This window comes from Mirounga angustirostris, unplaced genomic scaffold, assembly GCF_029215605.1.
Source record: "Mirounga angustirostris isolate CCGP_5_RB_7025 unplaced genomic scaffold, mMirAng1.0.hap1 SCAF_2, whole genome shotgun sequence".
NCBI lineage: Eukaryota > Metazoa > Chordata > Mammalia > Carnivora > Phocidae > Mirounga > Mirounga angustirostris.
This window is the reverse complement of record NW_026991710.1, coordinates 34,919,755-34,945,707: the sequence shown is the minus strand read 5'-3', so window position 1 is coordinate 34,945,707 and position 25,953 is coordinate 34,919,755. Positions and strand designations below refer to the sequence as shown.

Here is a 25,953-nt window from a genome sequence, read left to right as displayed (position 1 = left end):
TACTCAAATACAACTTTAGGGTATTTTATAATTTTTTGATTAATGCTAACCTACACACCTTTCCCTAAATATTTTTCCTACATGGTTCAAATCAAAGACTGACAGTTGAACTAAGTATCGTCTTCTGAGTATGTCTCTAAGGTGGTCTGTAAGTAATACTTGAAAATAAATCTTAGAAGTGACAGCCAATTCCTCAACTTCTATAAAACATCAATGTCCCACCCCAACCCCACCTCACCAATCCCCGTTTCAAGCAGTCTAAATTAGATGTGGCTTGGTGTTCTGACTACTGAATATTAACTCACTGGCTTATTTTACAATAAAATGATTATTTTGCTTCCACTTTCTGTTAAGTGCTACTCTTTCTGGGCTCTTGTGCTCAGCAGAGTGACTTGTAGAGAGCCAAATTTATCTGAGTTCAAATTTGGACTCTGCCTTTTACCAGCTGCATATCCTCAGACATTATAGATCTACTGTATCTCAGTTCCCTCATCTGCAAAAAAAGTAAATAATAATCTCTACTCCACTGGCTCTTTGTAAGGATTAAATGGGCGAATATATGTAAAATGGTACCTGACATAAAAAATTCAAATTATCCTGTTGATAGCTATCATAATACCAATAGGTATGTTTTAAGTCTATTTTAAAGCCTCTATAAGCCCTTAAAGATACAGATACGATTCTGTATTTTGCTATGCCAATTCTAAACAATTGTGCTTCTATTTTCATTTTTTTAAGATTTTATTTATTTATTCGACACAGAGAGTGAGCACAAGCAGGGGGAGCAGCAGAGGGAAAGGGAGAAGCAGGCTCCCCACTGAGCAGGGAGTCTGATGTTGGGCTCAGTCCCAGGACCCTGAAATCATGACCTAAGCCGAAAGCAGATGCTTAACCGACTGAGCCACCCAGGCACCCCTGTGCTTCTATTCTCAATAAATTTGATTTGGGGAAGGGGACTATGTGCTCCTACAGTACCAAATTACTTTCAGTAATTACTTTGGTTTAGTTTCTTATAAAAAAGAAAATACAGTGGGAATTCCTATATTAGCATTAGTAGAGAATTCAACGTGGGCCCCAGGGCAGGCTAGCTCTAGGTTGCAGCTTTTAGTGTTTTTGTGGTTTTTTTTTTTCTCTAAATATGCTATATAGACACATCTCAGAAGAAATAACCTAATTAACATGTTTAAACAATCTAGTTTTGTCAAAATGTAGTAATATATACCAATAAGGGATATAACATTTTGGGTTTGTGCTTTTACAAAATACATGATATCCTAATGGTATGTTAATAACAGTTCTCTTTATCCTGAAAACTGATTATAAAATGATTAAGAGTTGTTCTATTTTGGTTTTGTAAAACCAGGAAACTTACAAACTAACAAGCGTACTCAACGAATAATAAATTTTGTTCAAAAATACAGGCATTTTTTGGGGCGCCTGGGTGGCTCAGATGTTTAAGCGTCTGCCTTCGGCTCAGGTCATGATCCCAGGGTCCTGGGATCGAGTCCCACGTCGGGCTCCCAACTCAGCGGGGAGCCTGCTTCTCCCTCTGACCCTCTCCCCTTTCATGCTGTTTCTCTCTCGCTCGCTCTCTAAAAAATAAATAAAATCTTTAAAAAAAAAAAAACAGGCATTTTTAAGGTAAAATATATCAATCTACAGTTTACAGTTATTAGTACATGAAGTAAAGGAGGATTTAAGTCGATGAAACATTTATTTATCAGGAGGAAAAAAAAACCCCAAAACTAGTCAGTGATCTGCTCTTACTTACATATGACATTTATTAAGGAAACCATCCTGAGGGACCAGGACCATTTTAATCTGCCAGCACATCAGACAGATGAAATACAATATAATAGAAACAAAAATTTTCTTTTCCATAAAACCAAAGTCTAGGGATGCTAGTAAACTTAATGCAAATATAAAGGCTGCCAGACCAATCTTCTACATAAATGCCTTCCAAATTTCCATTTCAGACACAGGGATGAAGGATTTAGGGGAGACAATCTTTGAATCAACATTTTACCTTCAATTCTTTGCTTCACTGACTTCTGACAGTTTGGCAAATTGGGGGTCATCACATTTAAAAGAAATGCCAAAGCTTGACAAATGCAATCTAAAAAAGATAGTATAAACTCTAAATGCCTGTGCAATTTTCAGTAGTTCCCAGCATCCCACCTCAAAAAGTTATCAGATTTAAAACTTAAGTCATTTCCTTTAGACGGTATAATTTTAGCAAAAAGCATTTTTCAAATTATGGGATAATTAAGGTAACACTAAAATCACATACCCAAAATTCAAGTCTTACACCATTTTGTTATTCTGAGTTATTTGGTGTGTGGGTAGGAAGATATATGCAAAGATTAACTTTGTTTTTGAAAATTCTCCAGTATAATCCTATCTCAGTTTCTTCAGTACATGTTCAGGAATCCCCCTCTTTGGAATTGGATATTTTTGGCCACCAAGACAGTCCACTTAAAAATAGGTCTCCATCCCTCATCCTCCCTAGTGCCATAGTCTAATTAATAATGTGCCACCTTCCACAGTTTGGGGCCTACTACTTACAGCTGATAGGAGATCCATTCCCAGCCAGGGCTGAAAACAAGCATATTCACCTTTGAGTTCCGGAGGTCAGCTTAGTACAAGTAGGAGTCATGGGCCCTTGACTGCCCTTCTCACTGTCCCACCTTACTTTTGCAATTATTCTATCACAGAAGCTATTTCCCTTGAAAATATAAGATTTATATGCTTACATGTTCAAATGCTATGCATCATCAGATCAAGACTTAAAAGTTAGAAGCATTAATTTGGAAAAACACAAAAACAAGAAACCAACTAGATATTCTCTCATTTTTTTAAAAAAAAGGCCCAAATTCTCTGGTTTTAGAATTTAAATTGGACTCTAGTTTAAAAGGAGAAAACAAACAGAGCAGTGATAGCATACATTTCCTGATTCCACAGAAATACTCAAATTCTTAGATAGTGCCGTACGTCTTTATGTCAAATTTTGTTGAACTTTACAACATCAGTGCAGAACAGAAATGGAAAGACAGAAACATAAGCCTTCTATTATTATTTAATAGGCATGACCTCAATCAAAATCAGATTAGAAAACTCAAAGAAATATCAGGAATTGGTTTCTTTTAGGGAATTCTTAAAAAATCTACCATTTAGAATAACTTGTGCACACCAACTCTGACATTTTTTTCTAAATGAGTTAATTAATCTCGTGTAGCTATGTGAAATTTTTCAGAGTAATTTTACTGGGAGGAAACTGGATATAATTTGGTACCTTCCCATTTGGCAGTGACACTGACTAACAAATGGCAAGTGGGAATGGGAAGGAAGATGACATTAGAAGTATAGAGTGAAGTATAATGAGTCAAAAAGTTAAAAAAAAAAAAAAGAGGGGTAAAGAATTTGAACCATAAGAAGAGAATCAAATTGTGTGTGTATGCCTGTATATATATATACACACACATAACAATTTTGTATCTTCAAAAAATAAAACTGGAATGTTATTTCACTTAAAATGTACAACACGCAAAATGCTCTGCAATGGTAAAAAAAAATGTACACCAATATAAATTTTCATAATTTTCCAATAAATGACATTTCTGGATCAAAAAATTACCATTACAAACCCTTTAATCAAATGTTTATTTTTTGTTTCCAGCATTACAATTTGCTGTGATTCAGAAACTTGAGCCTAAGTAAGTTTTTAGACACTGACCTCATATAATTAGTTAGGTCCTTAGGTCAAACACTCACTTATCAAGCAAAGAAATCACCCAGCCACCGCTCTTGCCTGGACAACGCTCACTGCTACCTGAACAATTTAAAGTGCATATGAGTTGTTTTGATGAATGGAGACACAGCTGTAGTTTTGCACTAAATTTTCTATTACTGAATTGTATGTTTTTTCACCCAGATACCTTATGATCATTAGAGAAAACTATTTACTTACATAATGTTTTAGCCATATACTATGTTAAATGTCCATTTATAACTGCAAGAAACTCACATTACAGACACGCTATTGACTATATTATACAAAATCGGGGCCACAAGTTTCTGCATAAGAAGAGATTTACTTCTCTGTCTCTTAAAGCAAGAAATACCCCACAGTTCAGATTTACATGAGTAGTGCCTTTTTAAATAAATTAAAAATGCTGTCCAGTCTGTAAAATTATAAATATTTCTACTCATTTTACAGAATGTTAAAATGCTTATAAATGCATTACCTCCTAGTAAATACACATTATGGCACCGAAGCCAGTTAAAAAACAAAAACAAAAAAAACAGCCATCAAACTGGCCTATGGAAACATCTAGGGTTATTTTGTATCTCCTACACTGGAAAAATTAAACTAAATAAAGAAAAAAGGTTAAGGAGAGATAAAAATTTTACAAAATGGCAACTACTATAACCTAAAAGAGTGGACTGACATGTCTTCCTTCAATTCAGTAACCAAGCCATTTCTGGAATGAACATTTATGGATAACTAGGTTAGAAGAGTGTTGCTCTTAGTGCTCAGGGCAGGATTATGTAGAAATAATTTCCACAATCTATAAGAAAAAAAACACAGTGACTGTTTAAAAACCAAGATTTAGCCAGAACGTTCAAGATTGGCAGGTTTTGGAGTGAAATCTTCAGTGGTCACAAAATTAAAAACCATAATCCTATGGATGCTGCTTATTTTTACCAATGTGAAGGAAGGAAACATGATTGCAAGGTACAATACACCCTGACAGGGTAAAATGAAAAATTATGAACAATTTAAATAACTAAAATGTTCCCTACTGAAACATAAAAACATGATTTCCAAATTGATTCAACTTGCAATGTCTCTTAGAAGTATGAAGTAGTATTAGTTCTGTAGACTGCTGAATTGCCCTTCACATTAAATATTTCCTCCATCTTAAAAAAAAAAACAGCTTCTGAATGGCATGGACTCCTTTGGTGTGGGAGAGCAGGCTCGCCGAACTTGAGTCCAAGGCTCCCTCCAAGGTGATTCATTCCATCAAATCTATAATATCTCCAAATCTACATGTCGAACTTCAGGATTTCGTTTCTGAAACGAAAAATCACCACCACATTATTCATAGCAAAACAGAATTCTGTTTCCTTTTATTCCTTTAGATCACTAAAGCCACTAAAACATATGGTCAAATGATTTCATGGTGGCATATTAGCAAGTTAAAAATCAATAGAGGAATATTATACACTATAAACAATATGGTAAGTAGCCCTACCTCCCTGAGTTTGTTCATATGTTCATTAATACAGTAATGTACTAAGAATCTCACATGGGGGCACCTGGGTGGCTCAGTCGTTAAGCGTCTGCCTTCGGCTCAGGTCATGATCCCAGGGTTCTGGGATCGAGCCCCACATCGGGCTCCCTGCTTGGTGGGAGGCCTGCTTCTCCCTCTCCCACTTCCCCTGCTTGTGTTCCTGCTCTCCCTATCTCTCTCTCTGTCAAAGAAATAAATAAAAAATCTTAAAAAAAAGAATCTCATATGTGCCAAACATTGCAAAGCTTTGGAAATACACTAATTTGTGGTAAAAAGAAAATCACTGGAAGACAATAATAATCAGAAGAAATGAACTGATATTCACTTATTTTATATATGTTAGCAACAACCCATACAGTTTTGGGCCAGGCACTGTGCTAGAAAGTAGAGCTATGATTATTAAATAAGATAGTTCCTGACCTTGAGGGACTCAGTTTAGCCAGGCAGCCAAGTATATCAATAACCATCTATGAGTTAGCGCATTAGAGCTAATAATAACAATTAATATTTAGGAGCAGTTACTCTTGTGTCAAGTACTATGCTAAGTAAGGGGCTTCACATGCATGTGTATGTTTTAAAATCCTCTAATAACTCAATCATTTCCATTTTACATATGGGAAAACTGAAGTCTGAAAAAATTAACTACCCTGCCCAAAGTTACATAGCTGGACGGGATGAAGCCAGGATTGATTCCAGACCCCAAGCTCCTAACCATTACAATGTCCTATAATGCTAACTCTAGGAACAAAAATGTCAGATCTATTACTTTAACTCATGAGACCAGCAAGACTTCACCAAGGATCTAGTATCTAAACAAGGCTTGAAAGTAGTGAGTCTTCCAGAGAGATGATGAAGAGGACCTAGACAGAGAGCCTGAATAAAGTTAGGGCGCCCAAGAAGTATGCACTGGCAGCATGGAATAGTTAGGCACAGAAGCTGCAAAAAGGGCAGGATTAGGAAGGAGGCTGGAAGGGCAGGCAGAAACCAAGTTGTGAAAAACTGTAAATGCTAGCTTAAGGAACTGCAATTCAGTCACAACAGAAAATATCTTTATTACATGCCCACTCTGCACGAGGCACTGAAGTATACAACAACGAACAGGAAACAGTACTTGTCTTCAATGAACTCTTATCTAGGGAGGAAATGCAGGTAGGTAAGCAGGCAATTGTAACAGTTTGCTACTTAAAGAGCAAGGTAAAAAAAATAAAGAGCAAGATAAAGGTCTTGGGATTTTATGAGTACAAAAAGGAAGGACACCTAATTCAATCTGTGGAGTAATTAAAAATGTAGTAAGACGTAACATAATGACACTGTGAAAATGGAGGGCAGAGAGAACATATAAAACTATGTAACTAATCTCCATCTATCAAAGAGGACTTTTTTTTAAAAAGATTTTATTTATTTATTTGACAGAGAGAGACACAGCGAGAGAGGGAACAGAAGCAGGGGGAGTAGGAGAGGGAGAAGCAGGCTTCCCATCGAGCAGGGAGCCTGATGCGGGGCTCGATCCCAGGACCCTGGGATCATGACCTGAGCCGAAGGCAGACGCTTAACGACTGAGCCACCCAGGCGCCCCAGGAAATAATGTTTAAATTAGGAGAAGGAGTTTAAGACTTTCATATAGGAATATGGTAGTAAATATAGGAGAAATATAGAAGAAATACTAAAAATGGTTATCTCTGAGCAGAAGGATTGAGGATGGTGAGGGAGGTGATACTTCTGTTTATAAGCTTTTCAGTTGTTTGACTTTATAAACTTTGTGTGTTATTTGATAAAAAATTATAAAAATAGGGGTGCCTGACTGGCTCAGTCGGAAGAGCGTGTGACTCTTGATCTCGGGGTCATGAGTTTGAGCCCCACTTTGGATGGAGAGATTACTTAAATAAATAAATACTAAATAAATGGACAGATAAACAAATCAACATGGGAGGAAAAAACTCTTCTAAAGGATTCGGATAATCAGTCAGGATTAATAATTCCTAACTTAAAAAATAACATCCTAGGAACATTTGCATATTCCTCATATTAAAGGAATTCAATTATAAAGACAAAGATCTGATGTAATTCTGGAGTTTAGCTCCAGCTGGAGCATTCTACTGAGTGTGCACTGAGATTTTTCTTATAACTAGTTTTGTTCAAGTATACCTGGGGGTTCTTTCCTCTTGGATCCTAATGCAAGAATGGCCAGGGGACCCCCAAACATGGGGGTACACTTTTGTTCTCAATGTTCTCTTTACCTTAAACTATTTGCTCTATCTAGAATTCCTTAAATTCAATACAGAATAAAAGATTTCCTCAAACAGAAATGAAACTGAATTTTATTTTCCCTTTCCAATCCTCCCTAACCCATCCTAATATGACTTTAAAAAGTTCAGCTATTAATGGAAAATTTGAAATTATTCTAAAAAAACACTATATAACAAATGTGTACCAATTAAAAATTTAATCTCAAGAAAAAGAAAGTAAAAAGTTGATGTACTCAGTTTTAAAATCAAGTTTTTAGAGAAAACTATCAGATTCCTAAAATGTAATGTGCCAAATACAAAGAAACACACACTGTATTAGCTGAATGAATAAAAAAACAGGATTAATATCCTTAAATTTTAATGTTTAGTGCCTAACAAGAGATCACATGCATAGCAGAAACTGAATAAATAGTTAAACAGAAATGAAAATCAGTAAGTGGTATTCAACTTATAATTTTCATTCGTTTGCTCAATACCTATTTTTTTAAAAAAGATTTATTTGAGAGAGAGAGAGAAAGAGCACTAGCAGGAGGGGCACAGTGAGAAGGAAGAGAATCTCAAGTAGATTCCATGCCAAGCGCAAAGCTTGATGTGGGGCTCGATCCCATGACCCCGATATCATGACCTGAGCCACCAAGAGTCGGATGCCCAACTGACTGTGCCACCAGGCGCTCCTCAACAAATACTTACTGATTTATTTTGTCCTAGGCACTACCCAACTCGAATATTTTATATACCACAGACAAATTTATTCCAAAACTCACTATGGAGAAAGAAAAACCACATTGTGTAATTTATTTTGCAATGCTGCAGACTCAAGAAAATCCTACAGGAGCATGCAATTCGAGAAGCACAAGATGGACTGAAGAGCAGAATTTTAAATGGAATACTACTTATTAGGAATTTGCAAATACTATGGCATCTTCCCACTGAATTAATTCCCAATAGAATTATTGCCTCCCAAACACAAAAAAAACTTCATGGAGGGATAGGAGAAGGGTCTATCCACAGATTGAAATATAGAGGTAGAACAAAAAAAATTTTTAATTAGCAGTTCAAAGAATTTCAAAATAAGAACAAAATATATTTCACATTTATAATATGGGACTTTATAAATTAGCTTCTATTATTTTTCATGCTTTTACAAAGAACTATCCAAGCTATAGATTTTATGCCAAAAATACCCTCTATTCTAATAATTAGATCAATGGCATTACTCAACAGAGATGGCTATACTGCTAAATTTTATCACTGAGTGTGATCTTCCAAAATAAGTCAATAATTATTAAATTTAAACTTAGAAGGCAACATGCTTAGATACTAAAAAGAAGGGAATATGCCAAAATTTTAGTTTTCAAAAGAAAATCAGCTGATTTTCATAACAAGAAACAAGAATTACCTTCATGCACTCTCTTGGTTTGGTGCCTCAACTATGAAGAACTTTAAGATAAATTATACCTTAGCACCTTAGAGAGGTTTTTAACATGAAAGTATGGGTTAAACTTTGTTTCCTGGTTTGAAAGACTTATAATTCAAAATCACGTATGAATTAGTTCAGTCTATTAAAGATTTAATAGCTTGTAATTAAAGCACAAAGTTAGCTAAACAAAAACAATAAATTTATCTGATTGTGGTTAAGTGTAAATATAAGTTAAGAATGACCAATTTGTTAACTTAATTCTGGCTTCTGACTTATTGTTTCTATTAAAGAGTAAAGCTAAAATAAAGATTTAGTCTGAAAGTCCATTATTTGGAGGTGCCTGGGTGGCTCAGTCGTTAAGCGTCTGCCTTCGGCTCTGGTCATGATCCCAGGGTCCTGGGATCAAGCCCCGCATCAGGCTCCCTGCTCAGCGGGAAGCCTGCTTCTCCCTCTCCCACTCCCCCTGCTTGTGTTCCCTCTCTCGCTGTGTCTCTCTCTATCAAATAAATAAATAAAATCTTAAAAATAAATAAATAAAAATGAAAGTCCATTATTTTATCCATGTCAGGGAAATAAAAACAAACAGAATGGAAAAGCAAAGTTTATTTATTCTCGTCACCCTGCACAAAAATAATCATTTTGCATTATATTTAGAACAGTGATTTTTCAAAGTGTAGTCCAAAGATCCTGAAACCTTTTCTTTCTTTTCTTTTTTTAAAAGATTTTATTTATTTATTTATTTATTTTAGAGAGGTCTTTCGCACATGTGTGTGAGAGTGTGTGTGAGAACGTGCACGAGCAGGGGGAGGGGCAGAGGGAGAGGGAGAGGGAGAGGGAGAAAGACTCTCAGGCTGATTCCATGCAGAGTGCAGAGCCTGGATGCTGATGCGGATGCCAGGCTCAATCTCACCACCCTGAGCAGAAATCAACAGTTGGTCACTTAACCAACTGAGCCACCCAGGCACCCCCTGAAACCTTTTCAAGGGGTATTCCAAGGTCAAAACAATTTTCATAACAACACTGATGTTATTTGCCTTCACACTAGGCTGGTATTTCCTCTGATGACATATAAAAAGCAATGGTAGATCAAACTGATGGCATCTTTGCACAATTCAAGGCAACTGGCACCGAACTATACTGATAGTCACTGTGTTCCTTTATTGTCAGACACATAATTTTTTTTAAAAAAGCCAGTTTCACTTTAAAATGTCCTTCATGATCAGGGCACCTGGGTGGCTCAGTCGGTTAAGTATCTGACTCTTGATCTGGGCTCAGGTCATGATATCAGGGTCCTGGGATTGAGCCCCCAGTCGGGCTTCACACTCAGTGCAGAGTCTGCTTGGGATTCTCTCTCCCTGTCTCCGTTTAACCCCTCCCCCCACTCACGTTCTCTTTCTCTCTAAAATAAATAAAATCTAAAAAACAAAATGTCCTTAATGAAAAAATAAATAAAAGAAAATAAAATGTCCCTCATGAAGTAGAAAAAACATTGGTTTATTAAACCTCAACCCTTGAGTACACTTTTTAAAATATTCTGTGAAGGGGCGCCTGGGTGGCTCAGTCGGTTGAGCCACCAACTTGGTTGCAGCTTGGGTGGTGAGGCTCAGGTGGTGAGTTTGGGGTTGAGGGATCCGCCTTCAGCAGGCTCTGCACTCAGCAGAGTCTGCTTGAGATTGTTTCCCTCTCCCTCTCCTTCTGCTCCTCTCCCTCCCCTTCTGCTCCTCCCCCCACTTGCACTCACTCATGTGCTCTCTCTCTCTCAAATAAATAAATAAATAAATACAATCTTTAAAAAATAAAATATTCTGTGACAAAATGGGAAGTACTTCCAAAGCCCTTCTGCTTCTGAGGTCTGATGTCACAAGGAAAAGCACCTGTGTGATTGCTTGAATTATGGGTTGACTCAGATGATTTTTTATCTAAACACCATTTAGGGGCTCCTGGCTGGTTCAGTTGGTAGAGCCTTGGTGCTACCAAAAAAAGTAAGCTTATCTAAACCCCAGTTTTACCTGAAAGAAAAACTAACAAACTATGGTTATTTAAATATGGTATTTGGCAGGGATCTTCTTAAAAAATGAACAAAATAAATCTGTTACTTCAAGTAAAACAGTAATATTTGTTGCTAATGGTAAAATGCAAGGTTTCAAATGAAAATCAGAATGCTGAAAAATTTTTATCTACCACCATGACCTTGATAGCTTCCTAATACTTAGAAATGTATCACCATTTGAAAGATATGCATAAATCCAGTGAATTAGTATTTTCCAAATGGCCAATTCATAACATTCCAGAATCATGCATGGGTTAAAAGATCCATTCAAAGTACAAAGATGGACTAATGGATTTTAAAGTAATAATGTATAGCAGATAATTAATCATACCTAGAGAGAGGTCTGGCCTTGGCCCTTGGCTATGGGAGGTGATCTCTAGGCCCTTGCAATGTCCTGATTGATAATTTTGTCTTTATCTTTGGCCATACAGTATATGCTATATATCCACAAGGGACTGGAGACTAAGAGTGTGGGCTTTTCCCTGGAGTGGACAGAGATGAAAGGCTGACCACTCATGCAGTCAACTATGGAGCCCCAATAAAATCTCTGGACACCAAGGCTCAGTTAAGCTTCCCTGGTTGACAATACTCTGTGCAAACTGTCACATCATTGCCAGAAAATAAGTGTCCATGACTCCATGGGGAGAGGACAACTGGAACTCTGTCCTATGCATCTCTTCCCTTGGCTAGTTTTAATCTGTATCCTTTCATTGTAATAAATCATAACCATGAGTATAAAAGCATTCAGTGGGGGCGCCTGGGTGGTGCAGTCAGTTAAGCACCAACTCTTGGTTTCAGCTCAGGTCATGACCTGAGGATCTTGAGACCAAGCCTCGAACTGGGCTCCACACTCAGTGTAGTCTGCTTGGGATTCTCTCTCCCTCTCCTGCTCATGCTCTCTCTCTCAAATAATCTTTAAATAAATCAATAAATAAAAGCATTCAGTGAGTTTTGTGAGTCCTTTCTGTGAATGATCAAACCTGAGGGTGATATGAAGAACCCCTTGAAATTTGCAACTGGTGTCAGAAATGAGGGTGATCTTATGGACTATGCCCCCTAACTTCACAAACAGTATGTGAAAAGTTCTCTGATACAGTTTCAGGTTCCACATTGCAACTAAGCTTTAAGAGGCTGCCAGTTGTCAGGTATTGGTGTAAATCCAAAAAGAATATCACAATTATCTGAAAATGCTGTAAGAATACTCTTAAAGATTCCTCCCTTTTCCCTTTTCTTCATATTCTTCAACCAAAACAATATATGTCAACAGAATGAATGCAGAAACAGATATGGGAATCTAGCTTAGATTTTTTCAAAAATGTGAAACAATACCATTCTTTTCACTATTTTTTTCATTTTGGAAAATGTAGTTACTTTTCATTAAAATGTTATTTATATCAGGCGCCTGGGTAGCTCAGTTGGTTAAAATGTTATTTATATTAACATGTATATTATAGTTTTTAAATGAATATTTTTAGAACTCTTTTTAAATTTATGATTCAGTAAGTATCAATATTGATTCAAATAAATAAAAGCTCTTTGGGTCCTGAATAATTTTTAAGAATATAAAGAATCTTAAGACAAAAATATTTGAGAACAGCTCATCTACAAACTTAAAAATCATGTCGTGAACTATAATATTAACATAAACAAAATCATATTATTTGAAGTGCTTCTATTACTCTGGTACCTAGAGTCTAAAAGAAAAAATAGTAAGTAGTGATAGAAATGCTTCCCTTCAATTTTTGTTATTTCCCTTCAATTTTTAACAAAACTAAAGAATGATCAACATCAGCTGAAGAAAATGCAGTGCCTTCAACAAGCTATTTATGTTAAAGATCATTTATAAATATTATTTATTGCAATAACTTGAACTCAAGAGTCAATAAATGACAATTTGAGAACACTGAGATTTTTAAAGATAGTCTTATCAGGTAATATTTCAGTAAAAAACCAACAGGTTGTAATGATATCCAACTCAAACAGAAGCAAAAAGAAAATATAAAATAATGACAGATGGAGTAAAAGGAAGATGTGTGTATGTTCAAGGTCACATTGTTTTTTCAAACTTTTGAAGAGAACCTAGTTTCCCTTTCACCTTTCTCTAGAAACTTTTAAAATGCTTTTTATTTCAAAACAAACAAAAAACCTTTAGCTACTTTAGAAACTAAGCAAGCACTATGGAATAGTGGTTGAAAGTACAGAATTTGGAATTGACCAACAAAGGTTCAAATCCCAATCCCCTACTTCCTTGAGTAAATTGCCCAACTTCTCTAACCCAGTGATTTTTCTTGTTCACAACTACCAGTCATACAACATGAGGTTACTGAGAAGATAAACATATACATGTGATACAATCAGCACATTGTTCTGACACAGAGTAAGTACTTAAGAAACAGTCAGCATTATGATTATTATGAATACATCTTACTTTCAGTTCTTTCTCAAGTCTATCTACTTCAGCTCCTAAAGTATCAATAATATTTTCTCCATGTTTAAGCATAAAGGTCTCTAGTTCTTCAGGAGTTTTCACTTCTTGAATTTCCTATAAAGAAAATGACAGCAGGAAAACAAAATAACTTTTTAAAAAATCATAGTAGTACACCAATGATTTCTTTAAAAAATTATAACAAACACCATTAAGTTTAACGAAAAACTTTCATGCTAAAGGTGATGGACCACCTAGTTCCAAAAACATTTAATTCAACAAAAAATTAAGTATAATACTTCACAGAGATAGCATTACAAAATTAGTGGGAAAAGAACAGACGATTCAATAAACAGTACCAGGGCAATTATTTTTATATAGGAAAAAAAGATTAAACCCCTACCTCAAATCATTAAACAAAAAAAATAATAATTCTAAGTGAATTAAAAAACTACGAGTAGAAAACAAACCACAAAACTTTTAGAAGAAAAAAGAGAGTATTTTTATGATACTGGAATAAGGAAGTACTTCTCAAGCAACATAATAAAAAGCCTAGAGAAAAGGATTATAAATTGGGACATGAAGTTAAAAAACACATTAAACCTTCTGTACAATTACAGTGAAATGGTAAATCACAAACTAGTACAAGATATTTGCATATACACAACTGAGGATTAGTGTCCAGCATATTAAAAATAAAATGTTTATTAATTTGTCAGAATAACAGAAATTAACTAAATAAAGCAGTAGAGGAAATCCCAATGGCCAATAAATTTAAATGTTTTCTAACCTCACTACTACTACCAGGGGGAATAGAAATTATAATTAAATATAAATTGTAATTTTCACATCTATCATAATGACAAAAATTTCAAAACTGTGAATATAATACCATCTAGTAAGAATGTGAAGCAAGAGAAACTTTGATGTACTGATGATGGAAATTAAACTGACACTCTTTCAAGAACAATTTGCAAATACCTAGGGAAGTTGAAGGTAAGTTTGTTTTGTTTTGTTTTGAAGTAGGCTCCACACCCAGCGTGGAGCCCAACACAGGGCCTGAACTCACAACCCTGAGATGAAGACCTGAGCCAAAATCAAGAGCTGGACACTTAACCGACTGAGCCACCCACCAGGTACCCCAAGTTTATTCAGAAGCCCAATATTTTAAATCTAGCTATGCAGTACCCTAAAGAAATTCTTACACATTTGAACAAGAAAACATATGAGAATGCCATTGTGGACATAACTGTCCATCAGAGGGAGACTGGATAAATTGCAGTATATTCATAGGAGATTATATAGCAATTAAAATAAATTAACATATAAATAAATATATGTATACACACATATATTAATATGGAGGAATCTCAAAATGATGCTCTTAAGCAAACTATAGAGGAAATCAGGTGGTATGATACCATTTATATCAATTTTGAAATATTTAAAATGCTACTATATACTGTGCTAAGAAAAATCTGTGGAAAAGTATAAAGACTGAATGGAAATGACAGTACTAAATTCAAGACAATTTTTAGTTCTAGGGATGGAGGAAGAAGAATAGGATCTAGAAGGAGAAGACAAGGTCTTCACCTGTTTTTGTAACATTTTCTTTAATATCGTAAGTAAATACAGTAGAGTAAAATGTTAAGATTTGACAAAGGCACGTGGTAACCTTTGCACTGTTCATTATTATTATCCTCTGAATTCTCTTTCAAATTTAATTCTTAATATAAAATCATGGGTTGTAGAATCATAGAGATCTACACTGATATCTGACTCCATATTATGGCTTTGTAATTTTAGACAAATTACTTAATCCTTCTGTGTCTTAACTTGCCTACGTATAAAACTGAAAATACTATTGCTTTACCTCACAGCGTTGTTGAGAGTATGCTAGAGAATTTCTATAAAATGCCTGGCACATGGCAAGCACGTGAATAGTAGTTTGCTCTGCTGCTATCTCCTCCAACCCACTCCACAGCAAATAAAACGGTCTCTGTCAAGTTTGGGAACTCTAAGCTGAAAGCTCAAGTGACTTTAAGACCTGTAAAAGTTTTATTTTATTTACTCAAAAAGTAATTTTTCTAACCTTTGACTATATAAGAAAACAATAAATACATAAACTTACCTGTAGCATTTGGTCAAAATCTTGTTTTTCCAAATATGATCTTGTAACAACTCGTCCATCAAAATCTACTTCTGCCTTAAATCTTACTTTCCCTAATCCTAAATCTGTGGCTTTAACATCATGAATTGCCCTGCAACCAATAACAATGCATACAAGTTTATATTTGCACACATACACATTTTAATGGCACAAAGTACAGAATTCTTTTTTTCCATCAGTGATGAAAATGGACCAAGATGGCTTTCAGAGTATTCACCATTAAGTGCCATCAATAAATTTCCAAACAAACGTCCATTTAGCTATTTTTGCATAATGCCATACAAAGATGCAAACTTAATAAATATTATTTTATGGTTTGTATATACATGAATTATATAGTTTGTGGATTAAAAAATCAACTCTAAATTGCTTTTCTACAATGTTGTCATTTTGTCTCATAATTCTTTTTTTTAAAAGCTTCTTTAAAAGTCTTCATGCAATTGTGAAGTACTCTATTTGAATGAAGTTAATAATAACTACCTAATGGGATTTGATATGGGGAATAATGAGTCAACACATACATACAATGTTTAATATGGTAGCAACTACACGGCAGACATTTAATGAATGGAATTCAGAAAGTAGCTAAATTGGCATCTTTACTTTACAGATTATAAAACAGTCCGAGAGGCCTAAGTGACTTGCCTGAGGTAATTCAGCTAGTCAACAGCAGAGGCAGAACTCACCTCCAGATCTTCAGACACCCAAACCCAGTAGTCTTTCCATTATACCATTTTGCCTCCCAGAAAGGGAAGCAGATGTTCTAGTGTTATAACTGCTTTTCATCCCTTCTGTCCTAACCCTCAGGAATCAATCTTCCTTAGAAAACTGTTGAGAAATTCTTTTCTTTCTATGATAACCACTATTAACATCTTTTCTTTATGGGATATATAAAACAAAAACACTCTGAATCCTGGGGATATAGAGAGCCACAGGAAAACAAGCCTAAATGAGACTCCAAATACTCAAAACATTTGACCCTAACTTCTGAGTGATCCTGAGCAAGTTACTAAATACTGAGTCTCAAATTCTTTAGCCATAAAAATAAAGAAGCATATTTATCAACTAGGATAAAAATAAGAATGATTTAATATTTATAAGGTTATATATACCCAAAATGAAATAAAACTTGTCCAGATTGGCAAGAAGCTACATAATTTTTTTCATTTTTAAAAAGCATATCTACCTCAGTCCTAACAAAATATTACAAATTTCATTATTTGACTAATACAGTGAAAGTAATGCTTATTTACTAACTGTAAAAGCCTATATTTTTAAAAAGAAGATAGATACCAAATGAAAAACTTAAACTACCATCTTAAGACACTGGAAAGAAGAGCAAACTAAATCTAAAGCAAATAGAAGAAGGAAATAATATAGATCAGAGCAGAAATTCATGATATAAAGAAAACAACAGAAAATAAAACTAAAAGCTGGTTTTCTGAAAAGATCAACAAAATTGACAAACCTTTAGCCAGACTGGCCAAGAGAAAAAGGAAGACTCAAATTACTAGAGTCAAAAATGAAAAAGGAGACATTACTACCAATCCTAAAGAAATAAAAAGGATTACAAAGGAAAATTATGAATGGTTGTATGCCAACAAATTAGATAACTTAGAACTAATGCAGAAATTCCTAGAAAGACACAAACTACTGAAACTGACTCAAGAAGAAATAGACAATCTGATCAGATCCTTAACAAGAAAATAGGTAGAGTAAGTAATCAAAAAACTACCCACATAGAAAAGCCCATGCCCAGATGATATCACTGGTGAATTCTACCAAACATTAAAAGAAGAAATACCAACAGTTCATAAACTTTTCTAAAAAATAGAAGATGAGAAAACACTTCCCAACTCATTCTATAATGTCAGTATTACCTTGATACCAAAATCAGACAAAGATATTACAAGGAAAAGAATATTAACATGGACTAATCAAGTACTAAGCCTAATACTGATTCTAAGAATATTCAACTTCTAATCTAGATATAGTTGGGTAACTACTTTTCCAGATTAAAAATGTAGGGCTTAGAATATAAATCTAGTAATAATTTACTCATTTGTTTTACTGATTCAGATATACAGGTCATTCTTAAAAGATTTAACTTAAAGATTCTGGTTTTAAGGGTGCCTGAGTGGCTCAAGTCTGTTAAGCGTCTAACTCTTGATTTTGGCTCAAGTCATGATCTCAGGGTTGTGGGATCAAGCCCCATGTTGGGCTCTATGCTCAGCAGGGCGTCTGCTTGAGATTCTTTCCCTCTGCCCCTCCCCAGTTTGTGTTTTCTCTCTCTCAAATAAATAATCTTAAAAAGATCTGGTTATAACACAGAAGAAAAATATATTCATTTAAAGTTTAACATATATATGTAGTTAGTAGAAAATTGGGATTTTAAAGGTTTATTCCTTCCGTATCACTCTGAAACTTGGATTTCACTAAAAAGTACTAATTAGAATGCCATATCTCTTCTGATTATCTCCTAAGTCTTCAGTTCTTCATTTTTTTTTTTTTAAAAGTAAACTCTACCCCCAACGTGGGGCTTGAACTCACGACTCCAAGATCAAGAGCTGCATGCTCTACTGACTGAGCCAGCCAGGTGCCCCTTCAGTTCTTCATTTTCATATCATTTAAAAGATAAAGATTATAAGGAAACACTTTTAAAATGAGCTAAAACAAGAAGTCTATTTTCAAAAGGAGTATAAATTATATTCAATTTGGTAATCACTTCCCCATTGAATAAAAATTTTCTTAAATTTAATATAGCAATTTGTAATTATAATACAAATATAAGGCAAAATAAATATGAAGGTTCCACAGAAGTGTTCTACATTATGGAGATAACCACTTGCAAACTTCGGTTCCCATTACATCATCTAAGTGTTCCTTATTCTAAAGATTGACGATATATAGAATTTAAAAGAAAACAGGGAGTTTCCTAAATGCTTTCACTTGTTTTCTTCTAAGGTTGCAAGTCTGAAAAGTCATAGATTAAAAGTCTAAAGGCTAGGAAACCACAAACTCTTCTGGAAGTATTTACAAACCAAGCATTTCTATTTCTTAATATGTTTTTATAAACCTTAGCAGCATCACTGGAATAAGCTGACCTTACTGATGGGTCGTTCTCCAGGAGTTCAGTAAGCCGTTGTACTTGCTCTGGCTGGATGGATCGCCCTAAGAGCGCTTCCGTGTTAGTGTAGATGAGGAATGCTGAGACAATGCCTAATAACGTGCCCACACCCAAAGAACCTAGGCTGTCATACAGTGGATTACCTACATAAAGCACAGAAGAAGTCAGTAAATTAACATTTTCTATTATTTCATCAATCAGCTTTAGTGAGTAAAGAACCAGAATTAGTAAAACAAAGGACCTGAAATTCATTCCCTAATTCCTTTAATGACTTTTTCCTAATAAGTTTACTATACTACAAAATGGAGATGCTACCATATGCTTTACATTACACAGGAGTATTATGTGGTTTAATATTTAAGATCTATTTCTTGCATATGGTCATTACATGAGTGAGGGTTCAGAGCATTTTAGAAACATCATATACATACTACTAATTTAATAAAATCCATTTCTTTTTGATATATCAGTAGCACTTTTCCTGTCCCACGCTGACAACACTGTGAGACCAACAGCTGAAAAAAATAACCACCTTTTGTTTCTTATTCTTATCAAGGTTCTGTGAGAGAATTAAGCCATACAAAAAAATGATATGGATCACTCTTTTCATTCAACCAAGGATGATGCATAGCTAGTACCATTCTAGATACAAAGGGGAGAAGTTAATTCATTGCATGCTACAGGTACCTTAGAGCAGTGGTTCTCAAAGTACAGTTCTTTAACCAGCAGCATCAGCATCACTTGAGAACTTGGTAAAAATGCAAGTTCTTAGGCCTTACCTAAGATTTTCTGAATCAGAGCTACAATATATATTTATTTACAATATTAGAGTTTATTAAAGTTCTCTCCCATATATTACCTTAATAAACCTTTGAGGTCACTAGGCCAAATATTATCAATACTAAGCTCAGAGTAGTTGCATAATTTATTAAGGCACAGCTAGAAAGGTTTAGCACATTACAGAAATGCTCTAACAACAGCCGTCTTTGTTTCAAACTAAGAAAATTTCTGAGAGAGAACTCTGAAGACTTCTACTGTCTTATTTGTCTTATACAAATAAATGGTCAGTATGCAATTAGCATTTAACAATCTATTGGTTTAAAACTATTCAGTGATATAAAAGAAAATACCCACATATTAGGGAATTATTTAAGTAGGACAAATAAATCACCTGCAACTTAAGAAATATTTACCTGTTAGGGAAGTAAGGCCCATACACGTAGCTGCTATTGTCACTCCCAAGACCGCTGCAGTATCCTCCAGTAATATAACGTTTGTACTAGGATCACGACTTTCCATTACTTAATCATTGGGGTAGAGACAAGAAAAGAAACTTCTGAAATCCTAATTTGATACTATCACGTAACATTTTAGTAAGTATCCATTTAAAATTAAGATATAAATTAAGATAAAAAATGTATGAGATCCTGATTTTAAAAACCCAGTTCAATGTAAACACAATTTATTAGTTTAAATGTTGACAGTAACTGAAATTTAAAGTCAAATTACTTTCTCTAGTTATAAAAACATATATAGAAAAACTGTAGTCACTTAAGTTAAAATTCAAATATAAAGTATTCATGTTCATATCACACTATGTTTCTCTCTTTTTTTTTTTTTTTAAGATTTATTTATTTATTTGAGAGAGCGAGAATGAGAGAGAGTACATGAGACGGGGGAGGGTCAGAGGGAGAAGCAGGCTCCTCGCTGAGCAGGGAGCCCGATGTGGGACTCGATCCAGGACTCCAGGATCATGACCTGAGCCAAAGGCAGTTGCTTAACCAACTGAGCCACCCAGGCGCCCCTGTTTCTCTTTTTAAAAGAGATGATATATAATATAAGAGCCATACAGAGAAGACATCGAGATATATTTTGTACACACCTATAAGGAAAAAGCAATAGTACTGGGTAATTTTAGAAAATAAAGGAGATGAAGTAAGACACCTGGTTTCTAACATACATACCATATTTATAAAATGACATTCCTTTGGCCCGAGCACTCCTACGAAGTTCATTTACAGCAACAAGAAGTGTTGCTGAAAGAAAAGCATTCATATCAGCAAGAAAAAAACTTCATGCCTCCAAATTTTAAAGATGGCTTCTCAAAATAAATAGGTACAACACTTTTAATGCCGGGGTTGTCAATAAAGAAAAGTTCTATATTAATTAGTCATTATCTAGACTCCGACTATCATAATACAAGGAATCCCATATTTCTAAACCATAATAATTTAAATATCATTACCACCACCTTAATGACCTTAATTTATTGGACAGCCAACTAGTTGGCAGGCACCACACTAAGCATAACTCTTCTGATCCTCCCAACCTTTTGAGGCAGGTGGTGTTATCACCATTTTACAGACTGTCAAAGATTAAGGGAACACTATGCATAGCAAATGACAATGTATCGGAAGTAAGCATACTATGAATACAATGAGTTAGGCAGTTTCCTACATGATGTAGCGCTTTTCTGTCATAAAACTTGCTACAGCTGAACCTTGCAGAAACCTGGAAATATTTTATTGCAAAGAGTCAGCCTTCCATGATTAACACTACTAAAACCTGATTTTCATTTATTTTTTTTAAGGATTTTATTTATTTGACAGAGAATGGGAGCGATCGAGAGAGACAGAGAGAGAATACAAGCTGGGGGGACAAGCAGAGGGAGAGGGAGAAGCAGACTCCCTATGGAACAGGGAGCCCAAAGCAGGGCTCAATCTCAGGACCCTGAGATCATGACGTAAGCCGAAGGCAGCTGCTTGACTGAGCCACCCAGGTGCCCCACTAAAACATAATTTTAAAAAATTCAATATATAGTTATGTTTTTAGACTCCATTCCAAATGTTCTGAGTGTTATGATTAAGATACTCAAGAACAAAAAAAAAGAGGTTTTCCCTTGCCCACATCCATTAGAGGAATAACCATAGTACATTATACAAAGAATTTACTCCCTCGAAGTAGATTCCTATTTCAATAGTTTTTCTTTAATCAGTGGAATTTAGCAATTTATAAAAATGAACTGCTGAATATATATTACTAAATTAAGAATAAAGAGATACTGTAACAGTACATACCTCCTTCAGATGCTAATGATCCCGCTAAAATACAATATGCCTAGAAAAGAAGTATTAAAATAAAGTGTAAGTTAATATTTCATTAGAGAGTCACAACGATTCATGCATAAAGTTTATAATGTTTAAAATGGAAACATAAATTCAAATCCTAGCCAGATAAGAATCTTGATAGGAGATAGCTCAAATGAGGGCAATGAAATAGAGGGTATATCTTCATAAAAGGAAAAAAATAAAAGTTAAAGATTTGATGGTCATTTCATTTTTTAATACTTAGAAGAGTAATCTGTCTACTCTATAGAGTGTTATACCATGACCTAAGTTAAATTCATGACATAAGAGATGAAAAAATAAGTATAAAAAATTTTCTGAAGTTCAAAATGAACACAAACATTTGAAATCTGGGGTGTGGATACCAGGATACATACAGTAAGATCCACACCCATACCCATGTAACTTCTGGCTTTTGTTTGGATTCCCAGTACCAATCCTGATTCAGAAAGATAAGCAGTTATAAATAGTGATCAATTTGGGAGAGGGGGATTACACCACCCTCCTTGCAGTACCAGGACACACTTGAATTAAATAAAGATTCACAAAAAACTTTAATCCAAGAGATAACCTAGCAACACAAATTTTTAACAATTTCAATGAAATTCAAACGAAACATATGTAGAATTTTCAGCATCATCTTTTTGGAACCCTGGGCTTCCCTGAAATAGAAGTTTGGAAAATTCTGAACCTAGTCTAATACTCTTATAATTTTGTTAAGGAAACTGAGATGTCCCAAGGCTATGTGATTTGCTTGAGTACATAGAAATGATACCAGGGTAAAAGCTAGAATATGGGTTTTCCAGTCTCAACTCTAGGCTATCTCCACTGAATCTTACTGCCAACCTACAACATAATTAAAACAGTAGCTAAACTGTCCAATATTTTTTTAATCCTTTGATCTCCTTCCTGAAAGGATTTAAGACACACTTATCACCTAATAAAGGGAAACAGCATATATCAGCAAAAGATTCCAATACCTAATAAACATAAATTGGTCTATGGTACATTGAATCTATTTATTAACTAAGAGTCATAGTCTGATGTAACCTCATTTAGTTGCAAAAAGATAGAAGAGCTTCTAGCATTTTTTTTTTTTAAATAGGCTCCACACCCAGCATGGAGCCCAACACAGAGCTTGAACTCAGGACCCTGAGATCAAGACCTGAGCTGAGATTGAGAATCAGGTGCATAACCGACTGAGCCACCCAGGCACCCCGAGCTCCTAGTAGCTTTAAAACTTAAATACAATAGAAAATTTAACTAATTTTCATTAACCACTTAGTCTGTAAAATAATACTATACAAATCAGATGAATGCTGTAAGAATGAGGTATCTATAGGGCGCCTGGGTGGCTCAGTTGTTTAAGCGACTGCCTTCGGCTCAGGTCATGATCCTGGGGTCCCGGGATCGAGTCCCACATTGGGCTCCCTGCTGAGCGGAGAGTCTGCTTCTCCCTCTGACCCTTCCCCCTCTCATGCTCTATCTCATTCTCTCTCTCAAATAAATAAATAAAATCTTTAAAAAAAAAAAAAAGAATGAGGTATCTATAAAGTGGCTGAACCTTTTCAGAATGGAGGAAAAGATGTTAAATGAGATTCATTCCAACTGAGAACAAATTAGGCTATAAGTACTCCCACATTCCAAAATGAGGTGCTGTACCATTTCTTCAGGCTTTGCACAGAGAACGCCCAAGCCTCATTTTACAACTCCTAGCTCCACACCCACTAACCCATGAGGAAGAGCTAAGGTTAAGGCCAAAAGCGAAGATTTCTTTGGAGAAAGCTATTAAGCTGTTAAGATTGTTCAGAAAGCTGGATGTACGTCCCTGGTGTTTAGAGATTACAGTGAACTATGTCTAATTCACATATAAAAATAAATTTATTGGCAAGTCTACTGATATTGATTGTGTCAACAGAGTAGATGATTATGTTTGGGGGAAAAATAAAACAAAACTGCACTCTCACTGGGAGGGCATTAAAGATGTCTGTTTTAACACACAGAGCCCAAACAGGATTCTGAGTAAGAGTCTTTGGAAAAGAGATCAACTGCCCAAAGAGCCTTCTCGAAAATGCAAGGCAACCTCAGCAGAAAGAGTCTGGAACTACATCCTAAGAAGCAGAAGCTAAAAGGGGTGCCAAATGACCAATCCATGCTTGTCAAGGGAGCCAGAGTCAGAGTGGACATGCAGGGTAATCTCCAAGAAGTTTCCATGAGAGAAAAAGGCAGCTTTAAGTATCTACAAAGGTCAGAGGAATCCAATGTAAAATGATGCTGGTGCCAGTAAAGTACAATAGAGTAGTATTTTCTGTCCTCTCTCCCTACATTTGATGCTGCCAGAGGCAAGCTCAGGAGTAGGAGAGAAGGGCAGAAGCCCTAGCGAGGAAAATACAGAAGGTGACCATGCTCCCATCCTCCCATTCCCCTGGTACAGGCTTCCTACCTACATGAGTGAAAAAAAAAAAATCTTTAAATACAACAATTCCAACTTATGACTGTCTTGTGGCACTGGATATTTTAATTACTGATAGATTATTCTTGGGACTAAAAATGAACAGAGATCTTCTTGTTCTTCAATATAACTGAAGAAATTAATGGAACTGCCCAAGATTTTAACCCAGGAGTCAGTACTTAATGATTGTACCTACAGAGATACTCTTTTCTTTCTTCTTTTTTTTTAAGATTTTATTTTTAAGTAATCTCTACACCCAATGTGGGGCTCGAACTCACAACCCTGAGATCAAGAGTTACACAATCCACCAACTAAGCCAGCCAGGTGCCCCTGTACCTACAGAGATACTCTTGTTCAACATCATTGAACCATATGAATTTAGAGGTCATGTGTAGTCATGTTCTAAAAAACACAACTACAGCTACATAACCCCATATTACAGTCAAAAAGGTATGTGTTAGTCCCTTTCTTTAATATCAATATGACAAAGGCATTCTACTGTACTTAATCACTCTTATATTACTTGAAAACTGAGGGGGGAAAAAGATTACCCATAGAAGGGATTCCATTGGTTGAGGATTAAGCAATCCCATGATTCCGTGGTACCAAGATAATCCTGCACCCATCATGAAAATACCAACACCACTAATTAGTGAAGCAATATAGCGCATATTTGAAAATCCATACCTGAAAAATTAAAAAAAAAAAAGTTTACAAAAAATACAAATCGTTTTATATGTTGAATAAGCCAATGCAAAAGAAAACCAAAAACTTCTTACAATATAAAGATGTTTATGGTTTTATATTTAAGTAAAATGTAAATGCCAAACTTAAATCTAATTGGAAAATAACATATAAAGGGAAAAAACTGCAAGATCTTTGAAAATATAGAAAAACGGTGAATATGACTGAATTCAGGTATTTTCTAATCCCTCTTTCATATAGTCTGTTCTGATTACATAGAGTCAATACACTATTATGTACCACAAATACTGATAAAATTCATCTTTTTAAAAATGCATTCAGGTGTTTAATGTAGAGGAAGACATTTAAATTTCCCTGTAATACAGCTTTCTAACTAAACATTTGGTCTTCTTGCCTATAATTTGACGTTGGATACTTGGGGCTGGTTCTGAATAGTTTAGCACACAGCAACTAACTACTATTATTAGGACTATGAGCTTCAGTTTTTCGGGCATTTTTATGGCAAGTTTTTTTTAAAAAAATCTCATTTTAAAGAATCTTTGTCAATGTGTGTATTATTTTGTATTACTGTATGTATCAATAAAATACTGAGTTTTAAGAAGCTCAAAAACATGATAATACTATACGAGGAAAGGAATCACTCATTAATAAAAATATTTCCTGAGAAATTTACTCCCAAAGCCAAACTCTATGGCACCCTTCTGGCAGATGCAAATTTAAACAATAGGTCTTAATTAAAACTGTTTTTAATTATTTCTGCAAATATGTAGTAATATTGCAATAGGGAATTCTCAGTTTATAGATATGACAATGTTCTACCTATTTGATTTAGAAAAACTTACTTTTTCTAAATGTACCCCCCAAAGTAATATAGGATATATATATATATATATTTATTTCAGTTAAAGTAAATTAAGATCTAAATTAAATGCTAATACT

General features: G+C 35.0%; 1 protein-coding gene across 4 annotated transcripts in view; it reads right to left on the bottom strand.

Moving 5' to 3' along the window:
- Positions 1-2,866: 2,866 nt before the first annotated feature.
- SLC30A9 (solute carrier family 30 member 9) overlaps positions 2,867-25,953 on the bottom strand; it is a 79,918-nt gene continuing 56,831 nt past the window's right edge. For 2 of the 4 annotated variants that reach the window (XM_045881230.3, XM_054508942.2), the window contains exons 11-18: positions 24,861-24,996; positions 21,810-21,849; positions 20,697-20,768; positions 19,926-20,033; positions 18,710-18,875; positions 15,567-15,696; positions 13,439-13,552; positions 2,867-5,074 (exon numbers count right to left, since the gene is read on the bottom strand). In XM_045881230.3, coding sequence (XP_045737186.1) covers positions 5,030-5,074; positions 13,439-13,552; positions 15,567-15,696; positions 18,710-18,875; positions 19,926-20,033; positions 20,697-20,768; positions 21,810-21,849; positions 24,861-24,996 — 811 coding nt within the window. In that variant the 3' untranslated portion in view covers positions 2,867-5,029. The remainder of the gene's footprint in view (positions 5,075-13,438; positions 13,553-15,566; positions 15,697-18,709; positions 18,876-19,925; positions 20,034-20,696; positions 20,769-21,809; positions 21,850-24,860; positions 24,997-25,953) is intronic. The other 2 variants (XR_010409346.1, XM_064584423.1) reach the window with 2 other exon arrangements.